The sequence below is a fragment of the Oncorhynchus nerka genome, linkage group LG10, assembly GCF_034236695.1.
Source record: "Oncorhynchus nerka isolate Pitt River linkage group LG10, Oner_Uvic_2.0, whole genome shotgun sequence".
Taxonomy (NCBI): domain Eukaryota; kingdom Metazoa; phylum Chordata; class Actinopteri; order Salmoniformes; family Salmonidae; genus Oncorhynchus; species Oncorhynchus nerka.
The window spans coordinates 83776674-83796230 of NC_088405.1; the positions used below are offsets into that span (position 1 = coordinate 83776674).

A 19557-nucleotide genomic window follows, 5' to 3' on the forward strand; every position below is an offset into this window, starting at 1 on the left:
AACTACCGCAGAGAAATTTTTACAGAAGCTACGGTAGTAGCCAACCATCCCTAAAAAGCGGCGTAGCTCTCGTCTGGTGGTAGGTGCAGGGAATGCAGTTATAGCCAAGACCTTGGCATCAACAGGGCGCACCTGTCCATGGCCAACCTCTTTACCGAGATAGGTAACAGTAGCCTTCCCAAACTTGCACTTTGCCAAGTTCAGGGTTAGAGAAGCAGCTGCCAACCGTTCACATACTACCCTTAGCGAGTCAACATGATCTGACCACTCAGACGAATAAATCACTAGGTCATCAAGGTATGCACTACAATTAGGAACGCCAGCTAATACGGAGTTAACCAGTCGTTGGAAAGTGGCTGGTGCATGTCGCATCCCAAAAGCCATGACTGAGTACTGTAGGAAGTTGTCTGGGGTCACAAAGGCAGAAATCTCAGAAGCACGTGAAGTTAACGGAACCTGCCAGTAACCTTTTAAGAGGTCTAACTTAGTTACATACTTAGCAGCACCAATAGTGTCGAGTCGGGGTAACGGGAACGAATCTGGCATTGTGACAGAATTTACCTTTCGATAATCCGTACATAATCTGGACGTACCATCAGGTTTAGGAACCAGAATGCAAGGAGAACTCCAAGGGCTTGAACTTGGCTTAGCCAGGTCATTCTCCAACAAATATCTCACCTCATCCCTCATTATCTTCCTCTTGGAAGCGTTGATACGATATGGGTGTTGCTTGATAGGTGTAGCATTTCCAACATTAATGTCATGTTCCAACACATTTGTGCGAGTAGGAACGTCATTAAAGAGACATGGAAAACTGTGTAGTAGCCTCACAATATCATTGGCCTGTCCATCCGTTAAATGAACCAGACCGGATTGGATAGACAGCAACATTTGAGTTGGGCAATCTAACACACTGCTGCTGAGTATTGCGCAACTCCAAGCCATCAACATCATCAATATGACAGTCCACTATCATAGCAGTAGTAGCAGAGGAGACAGCAGTACCTTCCTCTGTTTTTGAACTCTCTAACTGTGTGATGGGTCGGGTGTGGTAAGCTTTCAACATGTTAATGTGACACACACGAGATTGGCGTTGTCTATCAGGAGTTTGAAGCACATAGTCAGTTTCACTTATTTTCTTTTCAATTAAATAAGGACCCGAGAAACGAGCTGACAGTGAAGATCCTGGAACAGGTAATAACACCAGTACTTGGTCACCTGGCTGTAGTGGACAAGAAACAGCCTCTTTATCATAGTTTCTTTTCATGCTCCTCTGTGAGGAAGACAGAGCTTCCTTTGCGAGAGCACAAGCTTGGTGTAGGCGCTCACGAAAGCGACTAACGTAGTCCAACACTTTCTCATCTCTGGTACACAACTCTTGGGACAAGAACTGTTCTTTAAGGACTTTCATTGGTCCTCTCACTGTGTGACCAAACACCAGTTCAGCCGGGCTGAAACCTAGGGACTCCTGCACAGTTTCACGAGCAGCAAACAAACTAGAGGAACTCCCTCATCCCAATCTTTCTCAGATTCCAAACAATATTTACGTAGCATAGACTTCAGTGTCTGATGCCATCTTTCAAGTGCACCCTGAGACTCTGGGTGATAGGCGCTTGACACACGGTGCGCAATTGACAAGGATTTTAACACCTGCCTGAAGAGCTTGGATAGGAAATTGGTACCTTGATCGCTTTGTACCACCCTAGGTAACCCGAATGTCGTGAAGAATTTTATTAAGGCTTTACTCACTACCGGGGCTGTAATCCTTCTCAGAGGAATGGCCTCGGGGTATCTTGTAGCCATACACATTATCGTTAACAAAAACTGGTTACCCGATTTTGTCTTCGGTAACGGTCGGACACAATCAACCACCACATGCTCGAATGGTTCACCTATGACAGGTATGGGACAAAGAGGAGCGGGAGGAATAACCTGATTTGGTTTTCCTGTTATCTGACATGTGTGGCATGTCCGACAGAACTGAGCCACATCTTGTTTTAAACCCGGCCAAAAGAAATGTCGAAGGATCTGATCATAAGTTTTTGTGATTCCTAAATGACCAGACCACTGGTGATCATGAGCAAGGGATAACACATTTTGTCGAAAGGCTGTAGGAATCACTATTTGGTAAACAGCATTCCAATCTCCATCCGCGTCAACATGGGATTTCCATTTACGCATGAGGAGATTACCATCAATGAAGTAAGCTACGTTCTTCTTCTTCACATCTTCCAATGAGACAACACTAGAAAAACATTTAGCAAGCTTGTTGTCAACGTTTTGGTTAGCAATCAGCTGCTCACGAGTGACTGGTAACTGTATTGCATCAGCAATAAGTTCAACGTTCTTTGCTTCTTTCCTGGGCTGTTTGTCAGAGGTGATCAGCTTCTCAGAGGTATCACACAATCCATCTTCTTGATCAACCTCTTTGAACAGAACAGTGTTTGACAAATCTATCACGTCACCCTCTTGTCGTGCCTGAGCACGAGTGACCGCACAAGCGGGGAACACATGTGGATAACTCTGTGCCAGCTCATTCGAGAGAGAGTGGTCACTTTTATCCAATACTTCCAATACGGGTACTACCTTTCCTCCGGCAATATCGTTACCCATTATAAAGGTCACACCTTTCACTGGCAACATAGGGCGTACCCCCACTCTGAATATTCCACTGATTAACTCAGAGTGTATGTGGAAAAGGCCCATGGAGTTGGTGGAATACTCCTTTAATTCATTGCCATTTACTCAGCTGGGCCAGGGGCGCTTTAATTAGGTCAGGTGGAAATGTCCGACAGATCTCAACTCCATAAAAGGAGGAAATTGCCATCGCCTGATCTCGCTGCTTTCTCTTCCTTAACTCCATCTCATTCAGAAGTTCTGTGCGTCCATGAATCCACGTAAGTCCACCGACTCTGTTACCTTTCATGTTACCTTTCTGAATTATCTGTGGCGATCGGGAGAGTGGGCCATTCAGTTATTGTTTATAGTTATCACCGCGGAGCGCGGCTTGGAGCGCAGCTTCAAACATATTATGTAATGTGAATTGTCAATGACCACATTCCCCGTTTGTATTCTTTCATGATTTATGATAAATAGTTGTGAGCCTAAATGACTCGCGGATGATTACTATTGACTTCTTAATGAACTGGACTGTTGAATTCCCTAATTTATGTTAATAATGACTGATATGATTTGATCTTTGATTATGAATTTGATTGTATACATGTTATTTGTTTCCTTTGTGATGCAGCACAGACTACCCAGTAAATATACCACTTTATGGTTAAAGGAATTCCTGCCTCAGTCTCATACATTCCTCTGTCACCTGACACGTGACCACCTGTTCACCTTCACTGTCAGTCATCCTACCTGTCCAGCTACCCACACAGATTCCAATAATCTTTCAATGGTCCTTCGAACCGGATATGACTGAACCAAAGACAGGTGAAAAGGAAATGGAGGCGGAGAGGGAAGAATTGTCTCCACTGGAAGGAAGAAGAGAGGAGGAGAGAGGAGCTGAGGGAAAGGTCTTGGAACAAAGGAAATATCCAGGAGCTAAGCCTAAAGCAACAAAGGCTTCATCCTCAACTACCAGCAGCAGAAGAAGAACCAGGCAAGCCCCTGGTTATCTTAAGGATTATGTGGTCGAGGTTCCGACATCAAAGGGCAAGCCCACCAGAGCTCAAGGTGTTGATGGATCAACTATACATTTCAGCCATCAACCATCCCCTCTGAGCCAAGGACCGGAAACTGCTTTGGAGCAGGAAAGTGGTCTACGTGAAGAACCTATGGAGGAGGTAACTCCCACTGCACAGGTCGACCAGCTTCCAGAGGCAGGCTCCGCTCACCCCTTAACTAATGGGAAATCGTCGAAGCACTCTAGACGGAGTGGGAGTTCGACCAGTGGATACCCCTTTGGAAGTGGCCATGGCAGCCGCCATTCACTAGCCCTCAGCGATTCACAGACCGCTGTCCTACAAGAGAGGATGAAACTATTAGCTTTGGAAGAAATTGAGCGACAGATTGAGGAGGAACGACAGGCTGACGAACGATGTCACCAATTGGATGTGCAGGCCCGTAGAGCTCTACAGGAAAGGGAATTCATTGCCAAGGACCTGGCACAGCAGCGACGGCACCGTCAAGCCAGAAGGGAATTGGAGGAGGCACGGATGGTCACATCCTTCCTGGAGAGGAACGAACAGGGAGTTGACCTGACCACCCCTCCACATGGACCTGTACTGTCTGCCTTTCTTTCCCAATCTGCCCCTCTGGTACAGCATGGCACACAGTCCTCGGAGGCTCCGGGGTCAACAGCCAACACGGAGCACGGGAGACAGGCCGCTCCGCCAGTGACACAAGTTAGCATTCCTCCATCTGGACAAAGCATCACTCCTTCGCCTTTCCGCCAATTACCAACCAAGGCAAATCGTTCCTTTCGTCCAGGGCCAGGCCAGTCCTCAAACAACAGGTCAGAGGGCTCTCGCCCAATTCCGGCTGCCACAAATGGAGGGTCTGGGACAGTAGGGGACCGGCCCAATGAGGCCACAGTGGGCTCATCAGAAGTCCCGGGTTTATCCTTCACGCAACCAGAAGAGGGAGCCAACATTATGCAACTTCTAGTAGCCTCAGCCTATGGAATTCCCAGACCCAAACTGCCATACTTTGAAAATGGAAAGGAGAGTGAATTTGTCCTTTTGGAAATGGCATTGGAGAGCCTACTGGGTATTCACAGTCATCTGTCAGAACGCTACAAATACCAAGTACTAATGGATCATTTGCGGTTTCCCAGTGCATACAGGCTGGCCCAATCCTTTATGCACTCCGCAACACCATACACTGCAGCTCTCCAGGCCCTGAGGCGAGATATGGTGAGCCACGTCAGCTGGTCCAGAATGAACTAAACAACATCCTGAACACGTCTCCAATTAAAATGGGAGACCATGCTGCCTTCCAAGAATTCTCCCTGGCTGTCCAATCCCTGACCTCGATGCTCCAATCCGTTGAAGGAGAAGACGGGAACGAGCTTAATGTGGCTCCCACGTGGACAGGCTTCTTAGCAAACTTCCAGTGTACCTCAGAGACAGTTTCATTGAACATTGTTTGAATAAGGGCATCCTGAAAGAGGGCTCGAGAAGCACCTATGCTCTCAGAGACCTGGCCGCATGGTTGGAGGTGAAGGCAAAGGCGAAGAGCATCGCTCACCAGGCCACAATCTCCGCCATAGCCACAGGGGGAAGGAAGGAGTTTGAACGCCAGCAGGGACAGAAAAGACCAAATCCCACTACCATGTACTTAAATAGTGAGGCCGGGGAGGAACCCGGGAAGAAGACCCCTCTCAAGAGCAAGAACATCAAATTCCAGCCTTACTGCCCATATTGCAATAGTAAGGGGCACTTCCTTGGCTCATGCCCCAGAGTAAAAAAGCTCACTCAAACTCAATTGAAGGCCTGGATCACTTCAGGCGAGCGATGCTACAAGTGTGCCCGTAGCCATAAGGTGGAGACCTGCACATTGAGGAAACCCTGCAACCGCTGTAAAGAAATCCATCTCACCGTGTTGCATGATCTAATTCCCCAAGCAAAGAAGGAGCAGAGTATGCTCATGGTAGGAGCTGCAAAGGAGCTGTATCTCGACCAGCAGAACCGGTCTCCAAGGGTCATGTTGAAGGTGGTCAAAAGGTCACTCTGCAAAGTGAAGGGAGAAGCATTGATACATTCGCCGTTCTAGATGATGGGTCAGAAAGAACAATCATTCTCACAGCGGCCACCCGTCAGCTTAACCTGGAAGGGACCCCCGAGACCCTTAATCTCAGAACGGTGCGACATGATGTTATCCAAATGAAAGGCTCTGCTGTAACCTTTAGCATTTCACCTTCAGGAAACAGGGACGTGGCCTATAAAATCACCAATGCCTTCACGGTAGATGGCTTGAATCTCGCAGAGCACTCCTGCCCGGTAAGTGTTCTACAGAAACAATATCCTCATCTACGAGGATTGCCTCTTCCTAACCTGGCCAGAGTAGCACCACTTATCCTGATTGGGTCAGACCACCCACATCTCGTCACCCCGACTGAGCCTATACGAGCTGGACCAGAAGGAGGACCCATTGCTGTCCATACATCCTTGGGTTGGGCTGTGCAAGGTCCATCCCATCAACTTCTCTCCACCCAAGCTGTACAGTCACAGCAAGTCCTCTTCACCAGAAGCAATCCCGAAGCAGCCACTGACCTCCTTCGGAATGTTGAGATGATCTGGAAGATGGACACCTTCTCCAACCGGAAGCTACAGGAGGTCACTCGCTCGAAAAATGACTCCTATGCATTAGACCTCCTGGAGAAGAGCACCACCACCACTGAAATGGATGGCGTTCGCAGGTATGCAACCCCACTGCTACGGGTGCCCAACCATCCTCCTCTGGCAACCACGACACGGGCTGTACTCCCACTACTGCGTGGAACGGAGCGACGCCTGGTGAAGAATCCTGAGCTTGCAGAAGTTCATAACCGAGAGATTCATAACCTTGTGAAGGCAGGCTACGTCACTGAAGTGACAGCTCATGAAGAGGGAAACGCACTCCGTGAATCCTGGTATCTCCCTCACCATGTTATCCAGCAACATGGTGGGAAGTATAGACTTGTCTTCAACTGTTCATTCCAAGCAGCTGGTCAAAGCCTGAATGACTGTCTACTCCCCGGACCAACCTTAGGTCCTTCCTTGCTCGGTGTCCTTCTCCGGTTCCGGCAGCACTCTACAGCCATCAGTGGAGACATCAAAGCCATGTTTCATCAGATTCGTTTACTGCCTTCCGACACCACACTGCTCCGGTTCATATGGCGAGATATGGAACGAGATGCAGAGCCCACAATCTATGAATGGCAGGTACTCCCATTTGGCACCACCTGCAGTCCTTGTTGTGCCATATACGCTCTGCAGAGACACGCACGGGAGCATCCAGAGAGTGACCCAGAAGTATTGGATTCAGTGGAAAATGCCTTCTATGTGGATAACTGCTTACAGAGCACCCCATCCACGGCTGAAGCGAAACCACTCCTTGATAAAGTGCGGAATCTCCTGTCCAAAGGGGGATTTGAGGTCCGACAGTGGGCTAGTAACAGAGCGGAGGTTATCCAGCACCTCCCGCCACAAGCTAGGTCCAGTAGCAGTGAACTATGGCTAACGCAGTCTGGGGCTAACCCAGAAGAGCCCACTCTAGGACTGAGGTGGAGCTGCATACCGGATACCCTGGGGTATAAGCACCGCTCATCCCCGAGTACCGAAACCCCCACTCTGCGCACCATCTATCGGACCCTGGCCAGTCAATACGATCCCCTTGGGTATATCCTGCCATACACAACACGGGCCAAAGTCTTAGTCCAGGACCTGTGGCAGACCAAGAGGGACTGGGATGAACCAATCCACCCGGCTGACCTAGTGGAACGATGGATCTGTTGGGAAACTGAGTTAACGGAGCTCTCTGATGTCCAAATGCCAAGATGTTATGTACCATCCTGTGCTGACCAACTGGGATCATGCCTGGAACTGCATGTGTTCTGTGACGCTTCGGAGCGAGCCTATGGGGCGGTTTCCTATCTTAGAGTGGAGGGTAAGGCAGGCCACACCCATGTCTCCTTTGTCATGGCCAGGTCCAGGGTCGCACCCAAGAAGCAGTTGTCAATGCCTAGGCTGGAACTCAGTGCTGCCCTTTCCGGAGCCCAGTTGGCCTCTACCTTGCGAGCCGAGCTCACCTTGCCAATCCAACGGGTCATCTACTGGAGTGATTCGACCACTGTATTGACCTGGCTCAAGTCGGAGTCCTGCAGGTATAAGGTGTTTGTCGGAACTCGCATTGCGGAAATCCAAGAACTAACAGAAGTCCAGGACTGGAGGTATGTTGATAGCATAAACAATCCTGCTGATGACATTACTAGAGGTAAAACCCTTAAGGAATTGGCTAAACCCCATCGCTGGAGCTTGGGACCACCATTCTTGTCCCAACCAGAGAAAGAGTGGACGACAGCCCCCAGGCGTGCGGCCCCTCCGCAACCAACTGAAGCTCATGAGTTAAGGAAGTCCGCCCAATGCTACAGCATTTCTACGGAACCAACAACGGCTCTCCCTGACCTAACACAATCCCACACACTGCCGGATCTGATCACAGCCACAAACCAGACCTCAGATGGGGTGGCTTCTATACCTACCTCCCTCGCGGCAGAGACACTACTCCTCCAGCAAGCACAAGCAGTTAGCTTCCTGAGGAGTTGAAAGCTCTGAAAGCCGGTAGGGAAGTGGCTAAGGGCAGCCGTCTTCTCTCTCTTGCCCCAGAATATGATCCAATCCTTGGAGTGATCAGAGTCGGAGGGGAGGCTGCGCCAAGCAGAGGTTTTGGACCCAGATGCTATCCACCCAATTATCCTTGACTCCAGACACCTTCTTACCAGGCTCCTCATCAAGAGTTATGATGAGCGGCTTCTCCACCCAGGGCCAGAGAGGGTCTATGGGGAGATGAGGCGGAAGTACTGGATAATTGGAGGACGAGGAGCCATTCGTAAGCACCAATACGCCTGCGTAGAATGTCAGAGATGGCGGGCCGGAGCTACGGTGCCCAAAATGGCAGATTTACCCCCTGCTCGCTTGCGCCTCCTTAAACCACCCTTCTGGTCAACAGGAGTAGATGGCTTTGGCCCCTTGATGATCAAGTTAGGTCGTCGTGTGGAAAAGCGCTGGGGCATTCTATTCAAGTGTTTGACAACCAGATGTGTCCACCTGGACCTACTGGAGAGTTTGGATACGGAAGCCTTCCTCATGGCCCTACGGCGGTTTATCTCCCGACGGGGGAAACCCTACGAGATCCTGGCTGACAGAGGTACGAACTTCAAGGCAGGAGAAGCCAGGTTGGAGGAAGCCTTCCAAGCCATGGAACCCAGCCTCCAGGATCAGCTGATGGACCAACAAATCTCATTCAAATTTAACCCTCCAGGCGCTCCTCATTTTGGAGGAACATGGGAGCGAGAGATCAAATCTGTAAAAACTGCCTTACGAGTCGTCCTGGGGGACCAAACTGTCACTGAAACTGTCTTGAGGACTGTCCTGATAGAGGTGGAAGGGATTCTGAACTCTAAACCCTTGGGATATCTCTCTGCAGACATCGCTGACCCCGATCCGGTTACACCGAATATGCTCTTGATGGGACGCCGAGATGCGTCACTTCCTCAAGCCATGTATGCTGATACCAACCTCGTAGGCAGACGCCGGTGGCGACACAGCCAAATCTTAGCTGACCATTTTTGGACCCGATTCATTCGGGATTACCTACCAAGTCTACAGCACAGAGGGAAATGGCGGAGAGAAATGGCCAGCCTGGAAACTGGCCAAGTAGTAATGATGGTGGACCCTCAGCTGCCTCCTGGCCGGTGGGCCGTATAACTAAGACCATGCCTGGGATCGATGGTCGTGTTAGATCAGTGGAGATCCAGGTGAAGAACCGGACATATATCCGGCCAGTTGCCCGACTGATTCCTCTCCCTGAGATGACAGAGGACGGGGAGCAATGAGCCTTTTTTGAGGAGTGTGGAATTTAACAAATTTCCGGGGTGGCTGTGGAAAAGGCCCATGGAGTTGGTGGAATACTCCTTTAATTCATTGCCATTTACTCAGCTGGGCCAGGGGCGCTTTAATTAGGTCAGGTGGAAATGTCCGACAGATCTCAACTCCATAAAAGGAGGAAATTGCCATCGCCTGATCTCGCTGCTTTCTCTTCCTTAACTCCATCTCATTCAGAAGTTCTGTGCGTCCATGAATCCACGTAAGTCCACCGACTCTGTTACCTTTCATGTTACCTTTCTGAATTATCTGTGGCGATCGGGAGAGTGGGCCATTCAGTTATTGTTTATAGTTATCACCGCGGAGCGCGGCTTGGAGCGCAGCTTCAAACATATTATGTAATGTGAATTGTCAATGACCACATTCCCCGTTTGTATTCTTTCATGATTTATGATAAATAGTTGTGAGCCTAAATGACTCGCGGATGATTACTATTGACTTCTTAATGAACTGGACTGTTGAATTCCCTAATTTATGTTAATAATGACTGATATGATTTGATCTTTGATTATGAATTTGATTGTATACATGTTATTTGTTTCCTTTGTGATGCAGCACAGACTACCCAGTAAATATACCACTTTCTGGTTAAAGGAATTCCTGCCTCAGTCTCATACATTCCTCTGTCACCTGACACGTGACCACCTGTTCACCTTCACTGTCAGTCATCCTACCTGTCCAGCTACCCACACAGATTCCAATAATCTTTCAGTGTACTTTCACAAAGTGCAATGGCACTGGGACAAAACCCATTTCAATACCCTGCACTAACACACTGGAACCACAGTATGTATCGTCAGATAAGGGCAACACATCAGACAATATAAACGACTGCGCCGCACCAGTATCTCTAAGGATTTTAACCGGTCGTTGAGACGCTTCGTCATTCGTTAGGGACACAAACCCCTCGAAAATGAATGGTTCATAACTGCGGTCGGGGACTGAGACTTTCAAACTACAGTTACCCTGAGGCACCTGTTTTGTTGCAGACCTCACAACCGTACGAATTAGAGCAACACCTGTTGGTGGTTTGGCACGAAGAGGCATCCCTTGTTTGCGTTTAAGCAGGAAGCAATCATTAATCATATGTCCTACTTTATGACAATAGAAACAGGGACGCTCATTCTTCTGGCGTGCTTGATATACTACTGCTGGCCGACTAGGGCTAAAGGTAGGAAACTCAGTGGCTCTACTCTCAGTTTGGGCCGAAAACACACTCTTGTGCGTCAACACAAACTCGTCTGCCAACACAGACGCTTCTGCCAGGGAGGATACTTTCTGTTCGTTTAGGTAAACTACAATGCGTTCGGGTAAGCAATTTTTAAACTCTTCCAACAAGATTAACTCCCGGAGAGAGTTGAAATCAGTTACCTTACTAGCAGCATGCCATTTATCAAACAGATTTCCCTTGTCTCTAGCAAATTCCACATAAGTCTTACTAGAAGACTTTCTATGAGACCTAAATCTCTGTCGGTATGCCTCAGGCACAAGCTCATAGGCACGAAGAACAGTAGCTTTGACCACTTCATAATTCAAACTGTCCTCCAGAGGTAGCGCTGACAAAACCTCTTGGGCTTTACCAGTTAATTTACACTGAAGTAATAGGCACCATACCTCTTCAGGCCATTTCAATGCTACGGCTATACGCTCAAATACACAAAAATAGGAGTCAACCTCTGACTCTGAACAAAGGTACTAAGGCAATCTGCCTACTAATGTCAAACGTGTTTGAGGACACAGCAGGTGAGGACGGCTCACAAACAGGCACAATAGGACCGGAGGCTAGCCTCGCTGTCTCTGCCTCCATTTCCATCTGGCGCATTTTGAACTCCAACTGCCTTTGTTCTCTGTCTGCCTCAATTTTACACATCTCCAAATGCCGTTGTTCTCGTTCTTTTTCTGCCTCTATTTTACACATCTCCAACTGGAGAGTCTCTCGCCTAATTTGGGCTCTCTCTTCCACCTCCAGTTGGAACTGTGCTAAACCGACATCCCTCCTGGCATCACCATTTGACAGTGGGGATAGTGGATCAAAACGGGACAATGTGGCTGGTGTTTTAGCCCCGCCCTCATTATCAGACACCAATGGGCTTACAGGAGCAGCAACATCCCCTACAGGGGTAGTAGACTCGGGCAGCGGTAACACAAGCACCTGCTCTTCCAACAATACATTTAATACTAGCCGTTTAACCTCCGCCTTAACTAAACTCTGCGGAATCGATACTGAATAATGGTCAGCCAAGGTCATTAAATCAACTCTACGACATTTGTCGAAAACCTCCCACGAAGGGTTATCCAAAAAGGATTTCAAATCAAAAGTAGTCCTTTTACACTACTTCACAAGTGCCAAAGAAAATAGCAAACACTAATGCTACTTCAGCTATGACGCTCAACACTGAACTATACCACTACAACAATCTACATGAGCGGCATGGGTGTTAGTTATGACAGATCCCGGACGAGGCTCCACTTATGTTACGAATTCCTTTTGGCCCGACAGTCTAGGGGGGATGGTAATGAGACCCATAACATAACTCATGCAAATTATTATTGTGACAAAGTAAAAGTGTGCACGAAATAACCACGACAACAGAAATCTACCGTCAAACTCTAGGTTTATTTATAAACGCACGGTAATGGGGGGAGCAGGAAAAGGGGCTGAGCTGGACCCAAGGAAAGAAACAATAAGTATTCTAAAACACCCCTAAGCTAGACTAGCCTACTTTAACAACAGCTAACTAACTAACCAAAAATACAGTGGGTGGTCCGCCCAGTTCTAACTAGTGTATTTAACAAAGTTCACCTACGGGTAGTGTATGCCCATGGGCGACTTGTCTTGGTTTCCCCCTTTTCCCACCAGCAACAAACAAACACCATAACCAAAAACAATACTCACAGGTGATGACAAAGTGCTATGGAGGTGCTTTAAACAAAAGAGAGGTTTAAGACACAAAGCGAGAGTGAAACACAGAGACCTACAGACATGGCATTTACAGAGAGATTGAGCTAGAGATTGAGTTCTAGAACAAACAAATGATGGGGTTTTTAAACCATGGGGAAGGAACTGTGATAGGGTAGGAAATAGGAGGAGGTGTGTCTTCTGATTGATGATTGATTGTTGACTGATTGGGGAGTGATGATTTTCACCTGTGAGGGGAGAAGGAGAGAAAAGAAACACACACAGGATACACACACACACACCGGATAACTGTATCCGTAACAGTAGCTTTAATTCAATACCCTGCATGTGTATTTTAATGAACGTTTGAGTTTTAACTAATACTATTAGCATTTAGCGTAGCGCATTTGCATTTCCAGAGCTCTAGATGGGACGCCTGCGTGCCAGGTAGGAGCAAGAGGTTAACAATGTCTACACTGTATTTCTGATCAATTTGATGTTATTTTAATGAACAAAACATCTTGTTTGGCCATAATGACCATCGGTATGTTTGGAGGAAAAAGGGGGAGGCTTGCAAACTGAAGAACACCATCCCAACCGTGATGCACCGGGGTGGCAGCATCATGCTGTGGGAGTGCTTTGCTGCAGGAGGGACTGGTGCACTTCACATAATCGATGGCATCATGAGGAGGACATTTTGTGGATATGTTGAAGCAACATCTCAAGACATCAGTCAGGAAGCTAAAGCTTTGTCACAAATGGGTCTTCCAAATGGACAATGACCCCAAGCATACTTCCAAAGTTGTGGCAAAATGGCTTAAGGACGGGCCTCCCGGGTGGCGCAGTTGTCTAGGGCATCGCAGCGCTAGCTGTGCCACCAGAGACTCTGGGTTCGCGCCCGGGCTCTGCCGAAGCCGGCCACGACCGGGAGGTCCGTGGGGTGACGCACAATTGGCCTAGCGTGGTTAGGGAGGGTTTGGCCGGTAGGGATATCCTTGTTTCACCGCGCACCAGCGACTCCTGTGGCGGGCCGGGCGCAGTGCACACTAACAAAGTTAGCCAGGTGCACAGTGTTTCCTCCGACACATTGGTGCGGCTGGCTTCCGGGTTGGAGGCTCTCGCTGTGTTAAGAAGCAGTGCGGCTTGGTTGGGTTGTGTTGTGTTTCGGAGGACGCATGGCTTTCAACCTTCGTCTCTCCCGAGCCCGCACAGGAGTTGTAGCGATGAGACGAGATAGTAATTACTAACAATTGGATACCACGAAATTGGGGAGAAAAAGGTGGTCAAATAAAATAAATGGCTGAAGGACAACAAAGTCGAGGTGTTTGAGTGGCCATCACAAAGCCATGCATTGTCTGTGGATCTGTTGGGGTGGTAAGTAAATTGAAGTGGGTCTGTGTCCAGTAAGGTAGAGGTGATATGATCCTTGACTAGTCTCTTAAAGCCGTTCATGGTGACAGAAGTGAACGGCGATAGTCATTTAGTTCAGTTACCGGGTACAGTTTTCTTGGGTAATTACAATTTGTATTTAAAAAGTATCGTAATTTCTTATCAAGACCTGGCCGGATATCCCTGCACTGTCCATATTTGAAATGTTTAACTAAACCAGGTCAATCTTGATGGGTTATATAAACTGTGTCCGAATACCCTTATTAACATACTACATACTTAAAAGAGTATACTATTAGTTATAGTTTAGTTTATACCTTAAACGAACGGTATCCTTTCAGTTGAGCGTACTATTGCTTTGCCTGTCTACCAGAAGTTGATGCTGTTGCTATGCAACCTCTTGCTAGCTTGTTAGAATAACAAAGCTAGACATTTTATGGTTTTAGGTGTGTTCATAAATTCAATCTGGAGTTCGAGTGCACAAATCCAGAGCGTTGTCAGATTGTCCGTTTGTAAATTCAGAGCGTTTCGCTTTCGGAGCATACACTGGACGCTCTGGCCGAGGAGTAGGGTTGATCGGATTAGAGTGTTCTGACCTCACAACGGCAGTCAAGCTCCCAAGCTAACGTTGGCTAGCTTGCTAGCTACTTCCAGACACAAATGAGAGAGCACCTCACTCTGACCATTTTACTCGGCCTAGCAGAGCCGGTTTGGCAGTTTTCATGTTATCCAGAGCGTTGGTGACTGTAACTGTGCTGCTGGCAACAATTTAATTATGCTTGTTTTTGTCGACGTTTACTGACACTGGCCATATTAAAATATTCAACGGGTGTTGAGCGTTCGTAAATCCATCAGTTATTCTGCGCTCTGCCACACCCAGACAAGAGTTCTCTGAAATCGGAGTAGATAGCCAGAATTAACCATGTCCATTGAGAACTCACAACGACTAATACCCCCTAAGAATAACGTGAACAATCAAATCAATAAACGTTGGGTTGTTAGTTAGTTTTATTAGTAGCCAACTAATGTTGGTTAGGACGGTAACTAGCTAACATACCGGTACATACTGTAATGCTACGCGGTTCGTAAGGATAGCGTAGCTAACAAATTGTCAGGCAACATAACGTGTAACTTAACTTATTTGAAAAGTCATTACTTTCTTACATTGCTTAACATTTGTCATAATTAGTTAAAGGACTTCGGCTGCATATTTTCCGCCATTTTCTTCAAATCTGAAAACGTTGTGAAGCCAAGCCCATTATCTGAAGAATTGCATTATGGGCCCTAAAAGCACGGAAATCGTGTCCACTGCTTGTATACTTTGTATTTTGGTGAATTTAGTACGACATCCTAGGACTTTTGGCATACTAACTATATTTACGTCACAAATAGTACTGTTAGTGTAGTTAGTAGGAGTATTCAAAAACCGTTATCTATATTTTTTTATAAATGAAAATGTAGTCTAAAGCTTTTTCAAATAGCACACATAGGCCTACTACTCCCCTGTTCTTAAAATCAGTATTTTACATGCATCAACCTAAATTTCCAATTCTCCTGATAGGTTGATAACTCATTGGTGTGGGAATAAAGATTCTAGACGATAGCTTCAGCTGTCTGGTATCAACAGAAGATCAGCTTAATCACCTGTTTATACTTGTGGGTTTTTCGTTTTAGTGAAGCTTATTTTAGCATGCTAGTGCATGTAATCTCCCTTTAGCACTGGTTTTCTTAAAAGTATACTAGTATACTAACACGGTGCTCCATGACAAGTTCTGTGTCTTTGTTGCAATTCCCCTATTATGACTGTCACTGACATCTAACCCTGACACTAACGCAGTCCTGTTCTGTGTGGCTCAGTTGGTAGAGCATGGGCGCTGGGTTCAATTTCCTAATGTTAGTGGCTTTGTATAAAAGTGTCTGCTAAATGGCACAATAGATTCTACATTACCACACACTAACGCACTCTAATCTACAGTGCCACCCGGACTATTTACATTAACACCCCCCCTTTATTTTTACACTGCTGCTACTCACTGTTTATTTGAGTCACTTTTTACCCCAGCCTACATGTACAAACTAACCTGTACCCCCACACATTGACTCGGTACCGGTACCAGCCTCGTTATTGTTATGCAATTTTGTGCTACTTTAAATTGTTTACATTTTATTTAGTAAATATTTTCTTAACTCTATTTCTTGAACTGCATGTTTGGTTAAGGACTTGTAAGTAAGCATTTCACAGTAAGGTTGTATTTGGTGTGTGTGACATATATAATTTGATTTAAAACACTAATCTACAGTACCACACAGTAAGTTATAATAGTGATCTTACATTGTACATGGGTGGTATGGTGTGTAGATGATGCGAAGATAATGTGTAAATAATATGCAATCATGAGTCTTTCATTTTTTGTGTATGCGTGTATACACCTTTGTGTGTGCCTGTTTATACAGATGTAGGATCTTAATTTGATAACCCTGTTGCAGGAGAACTTTCTGAAGTTCCATTTTGAAATTTCAGGCTTTATTTTCCCATACGAAAAATGTACGTAATCATTTGCATTTCCTGTTGCTGCTGGATTTTTGTCCTGCTGTAGCAAACTGGCTCAAATGAAAAGCTCCTACATCTGAACATTAACCGATATAAAGAACCCTGTCTGTCTCTCACCTCATAGAATGGAGCTGCAGAGGCAGGAGCAGCAGGAGAGAGAGAGACAGGCCGCAGCCATCCCTCCTACAGCCCCACCCGCCCCGCATGCCCCTCCCTCAGCCCCCGGTGGACCCCCGCCTCCCCCAGGCCCGCCACCACCCCCAGGCCCCCCACCTGCTGGCCCTCCACCCCCACCTGGCCCCCCACCACCCCTTGGGTCCGGGGCGCCACCTGCCCCACCTCTGCCAGGAGGAGGGGGGGATGGAGGGGGTCTCGGTGATCCCGGTGGACTAGCTGCTGCCCTGGCAGGAGCCAAACTACGCAAATCCACGAAGGTGAGACCCGTGTCAGACGTTTTCCAGGTAGTCTTCATTGCAGTCATGCTGTGCATCTGACCAGATCTGACGAGGCCTGGGGAAGTATTTAACGTCTCAAGAGCCACGGCAATATCATATAGAACATCTTCTTTGAATTGTGCAGGCATCGAACCTTCAAAAAGACCTGGAACGCATCTCTTTTACTTGATATTCCATTGTTGATGCATGTTGAAAATTCAGTGAACACCAGTGATTCAGTGAGTCGAACAACTTTCAAATGCATCTTTTCTTCCACCCTTTTCTTGAGGTAATCCCTGGTCTTTAAGTGCATGGATATACTGTAGATGAAGACATGGTTTCCACCTTTCTCAAATCTTAGTCCCAGATTAGTGATTTCTTCAAGGAAGGCAGGAAAGAAGGGTGCATTTTAAAATATTGAAACTGAGCCTGTCTCTCTCTGTAGGAAGATAGTGGTGCGGCGGCACTTCCTACATCGGGAGGAGGAGGAGGAGGAGGTGGTGGGGGAGGAAATCTGATGGGGGAGATGAGTGCCATCCTGGCCCGACGGTGAGCCACTGTCTCAGTCTTTGTTAAATGTCGGCCTGGACGAGTGTGTGTGATGTGTTAACGTTGTGTGTGACGTTTACGATCATATGACTGTGCATGTGTGTGATTGCTGAGGCTTAGACCTCGTCTTCATTGTGTATCTTTGTATGCAGGAAGAAAATGTCCGATAATCCAGGCGCAAAGAAGGATGAGCCCGGCAATGTAAGTCTCCTGTCAATGATCTTTGTAGAGACAACAATCCTCCTCTCATAAATCCTTAAAGAGATTCTCCGGTAATTGCGTACTACGTCACGTGTGCGTACCACGTTATTACTCTCTGTCTCTGCTGTGTCAAATGAGCCTTTGGGCCAGCCCTGTAACTTCACTGGATTACGCTGGGCAGACCTCTTGCTAGCTGTCACTCAAATGCAAGTGGTTGAAGCTCATAGGCTGGAACTCAAATTGCTAGGGGACTGGCCCACGTGGGGGGCAATGTAATGAAAATGGCCCGAGACAACTTCAACAAAAGTCTCTTTCACACTAGGGATTTTGTGGCTAATTGAGGGAAACAGTAATTCTGCTCATAGATTATATATGTAGGAACTAGACATTGGAAGAGAAGGAGGCCCGCACAGTGTCACAAAATGTTTTAAATCCAAAACTGAGGCTTGAATGCAAACTAGACCTTGACACATCCAGCCCAAAGCGGGAGGTTTAAAAAACGTAGGCTAATGCGATTAGCATGAGGTTGTAAGTAACCAGACAATTACCCAGGACATAGACATATCTGATATGGGCAGAAAGATTAAATTCTTGTTAATCTAACTGCACTGTTCAATTTACAGTAGCTATTACAGTGAAAGAATAACATGCTATAGTTTGAGAAGAGTGCACAATTTTGAACATAAAGTTATTAATAAACAAATTAGGCACATTTGTGCAGTCTTGATACAACATTTTGAACAGAAATGCAATGGTTCATTGAATCAGTCTAAAACATTGCACATACACTGCTGCCACAGAGTGGCTCAAATCTAAATTGCATCTGGGCTGGAATAATACATTATGGCCTTTCTCTTGCATTTCAAAGATGATGGTACAAAAAAAATACAAAACAGTTTGTTTTTTCGTATTATCTTTTACCAGATAAATTGGGTTATATTCTCCTACATTCCTTTAATATTTCCACACATTTAAGTGTTTCCTTTCAAATGGTACCAATACTATGCTTATCTTGCTTCAGGGCCAGAGAATACAGGCAGTTATATTTGGTTATGTCATTTTAGGTTAAAAATCTTTTTTTAAAAGGGGCAGATCCTTAAGAGGTTTTAAGCAGTGGTGGAAAAAGTACCCAATTGTCATACCCTAGTAAACGTAAAGATACTTTTTCTTGAGTTATTTTTTATTAAGGTAAGTCACCCAGTAAAATTCTACTTCAGTAAAAGTCTCAAAGTAGTTGGTTTAAAATATACTCCAGTATCAAAAGTAAAAGTATAAATAATTTCAAATTCCTTATATTAAGCAAACCAGACGGCACCATTTTTCTTAATTTAAAAAATATATATATTTTTACGGAAAGCCAAAGGCACACTCCAACACTCAGACATAATTTACAAACGAAGCATGTGTGTTTAGTGATTCGACCAGATCAGAGGCAGTAGGGATGACCAGGGATGTTCTGTTGATAAGTCTGTGAATTGGACCTTTTTCCTGTCCTGCTAAGCATTCAAAATATAACGAGTACTTTTGGGTGTCAAGAAAATATACTTTTTACTCCATACATTTTCCTTAAGGAATTTAGAGAAGTAAAAGTAGTCAAATATATATAAATAGTGAAGTACAGATACCCCCCCAAAAATACTTTATACCTCTGCTTTTAAGAATGTGTGTGTAAGCTACAAGTCAAACTATGGTTAAAAACATATGTGCATAGTAAAGGGATGACACAATGTCATTTTCTTTCTCTGTGATTTTAGGAAGACTCCTCAAAGTCCTCAGGCCAAGGTGGTGAGTAGATCCACTGAAGTCTTCAGTCCATTCTTTTTGTGTTTGACTCATCATGTACCTGGGAGCTGTTCCAGAAAGCAGGATCAATGAGTTGGCCTGCTAACTGTTTGTAAAATGTAATGGCTGAATACATACAGACATGCATACATG

General features: G+C 46.2%; 1 protein-coding gene across 4 annotated transcripts in view; it reads left to right on the top strand.

Annotated features, from left to right (window-relative positions):
- The window catches only part of LOC115136131 (vasodilator-stimulated phosphoprotein-like), a 59029-nt gene that overhangs the window by 26225 nt on the left and 13247 nt on the right, over window positions 1-19557 (top strand). For all 4 annotated transcript variants that reach the window (XM_029671595.2, XM_029671594.2, XM_029671596.2 and 1 more), the window contains exons 5-8: window positions 16563-16872; window positions 17318-17421; window positions 17574-17622; window positions 19377-19407. In XM_029671595.2, the coding sequence (XP_029527455.1) occupies window positions 16563-16872; window positions 17318-17421; window positions 17574-17622; window positions 19377-19407 (494 nt within the window). The remainder of the gene's footprint in view (window positions 1-16562; window positions 16873-17317; window positions 17422-17573; window positions 17623-19376; window positions 19408-19557) is intronic.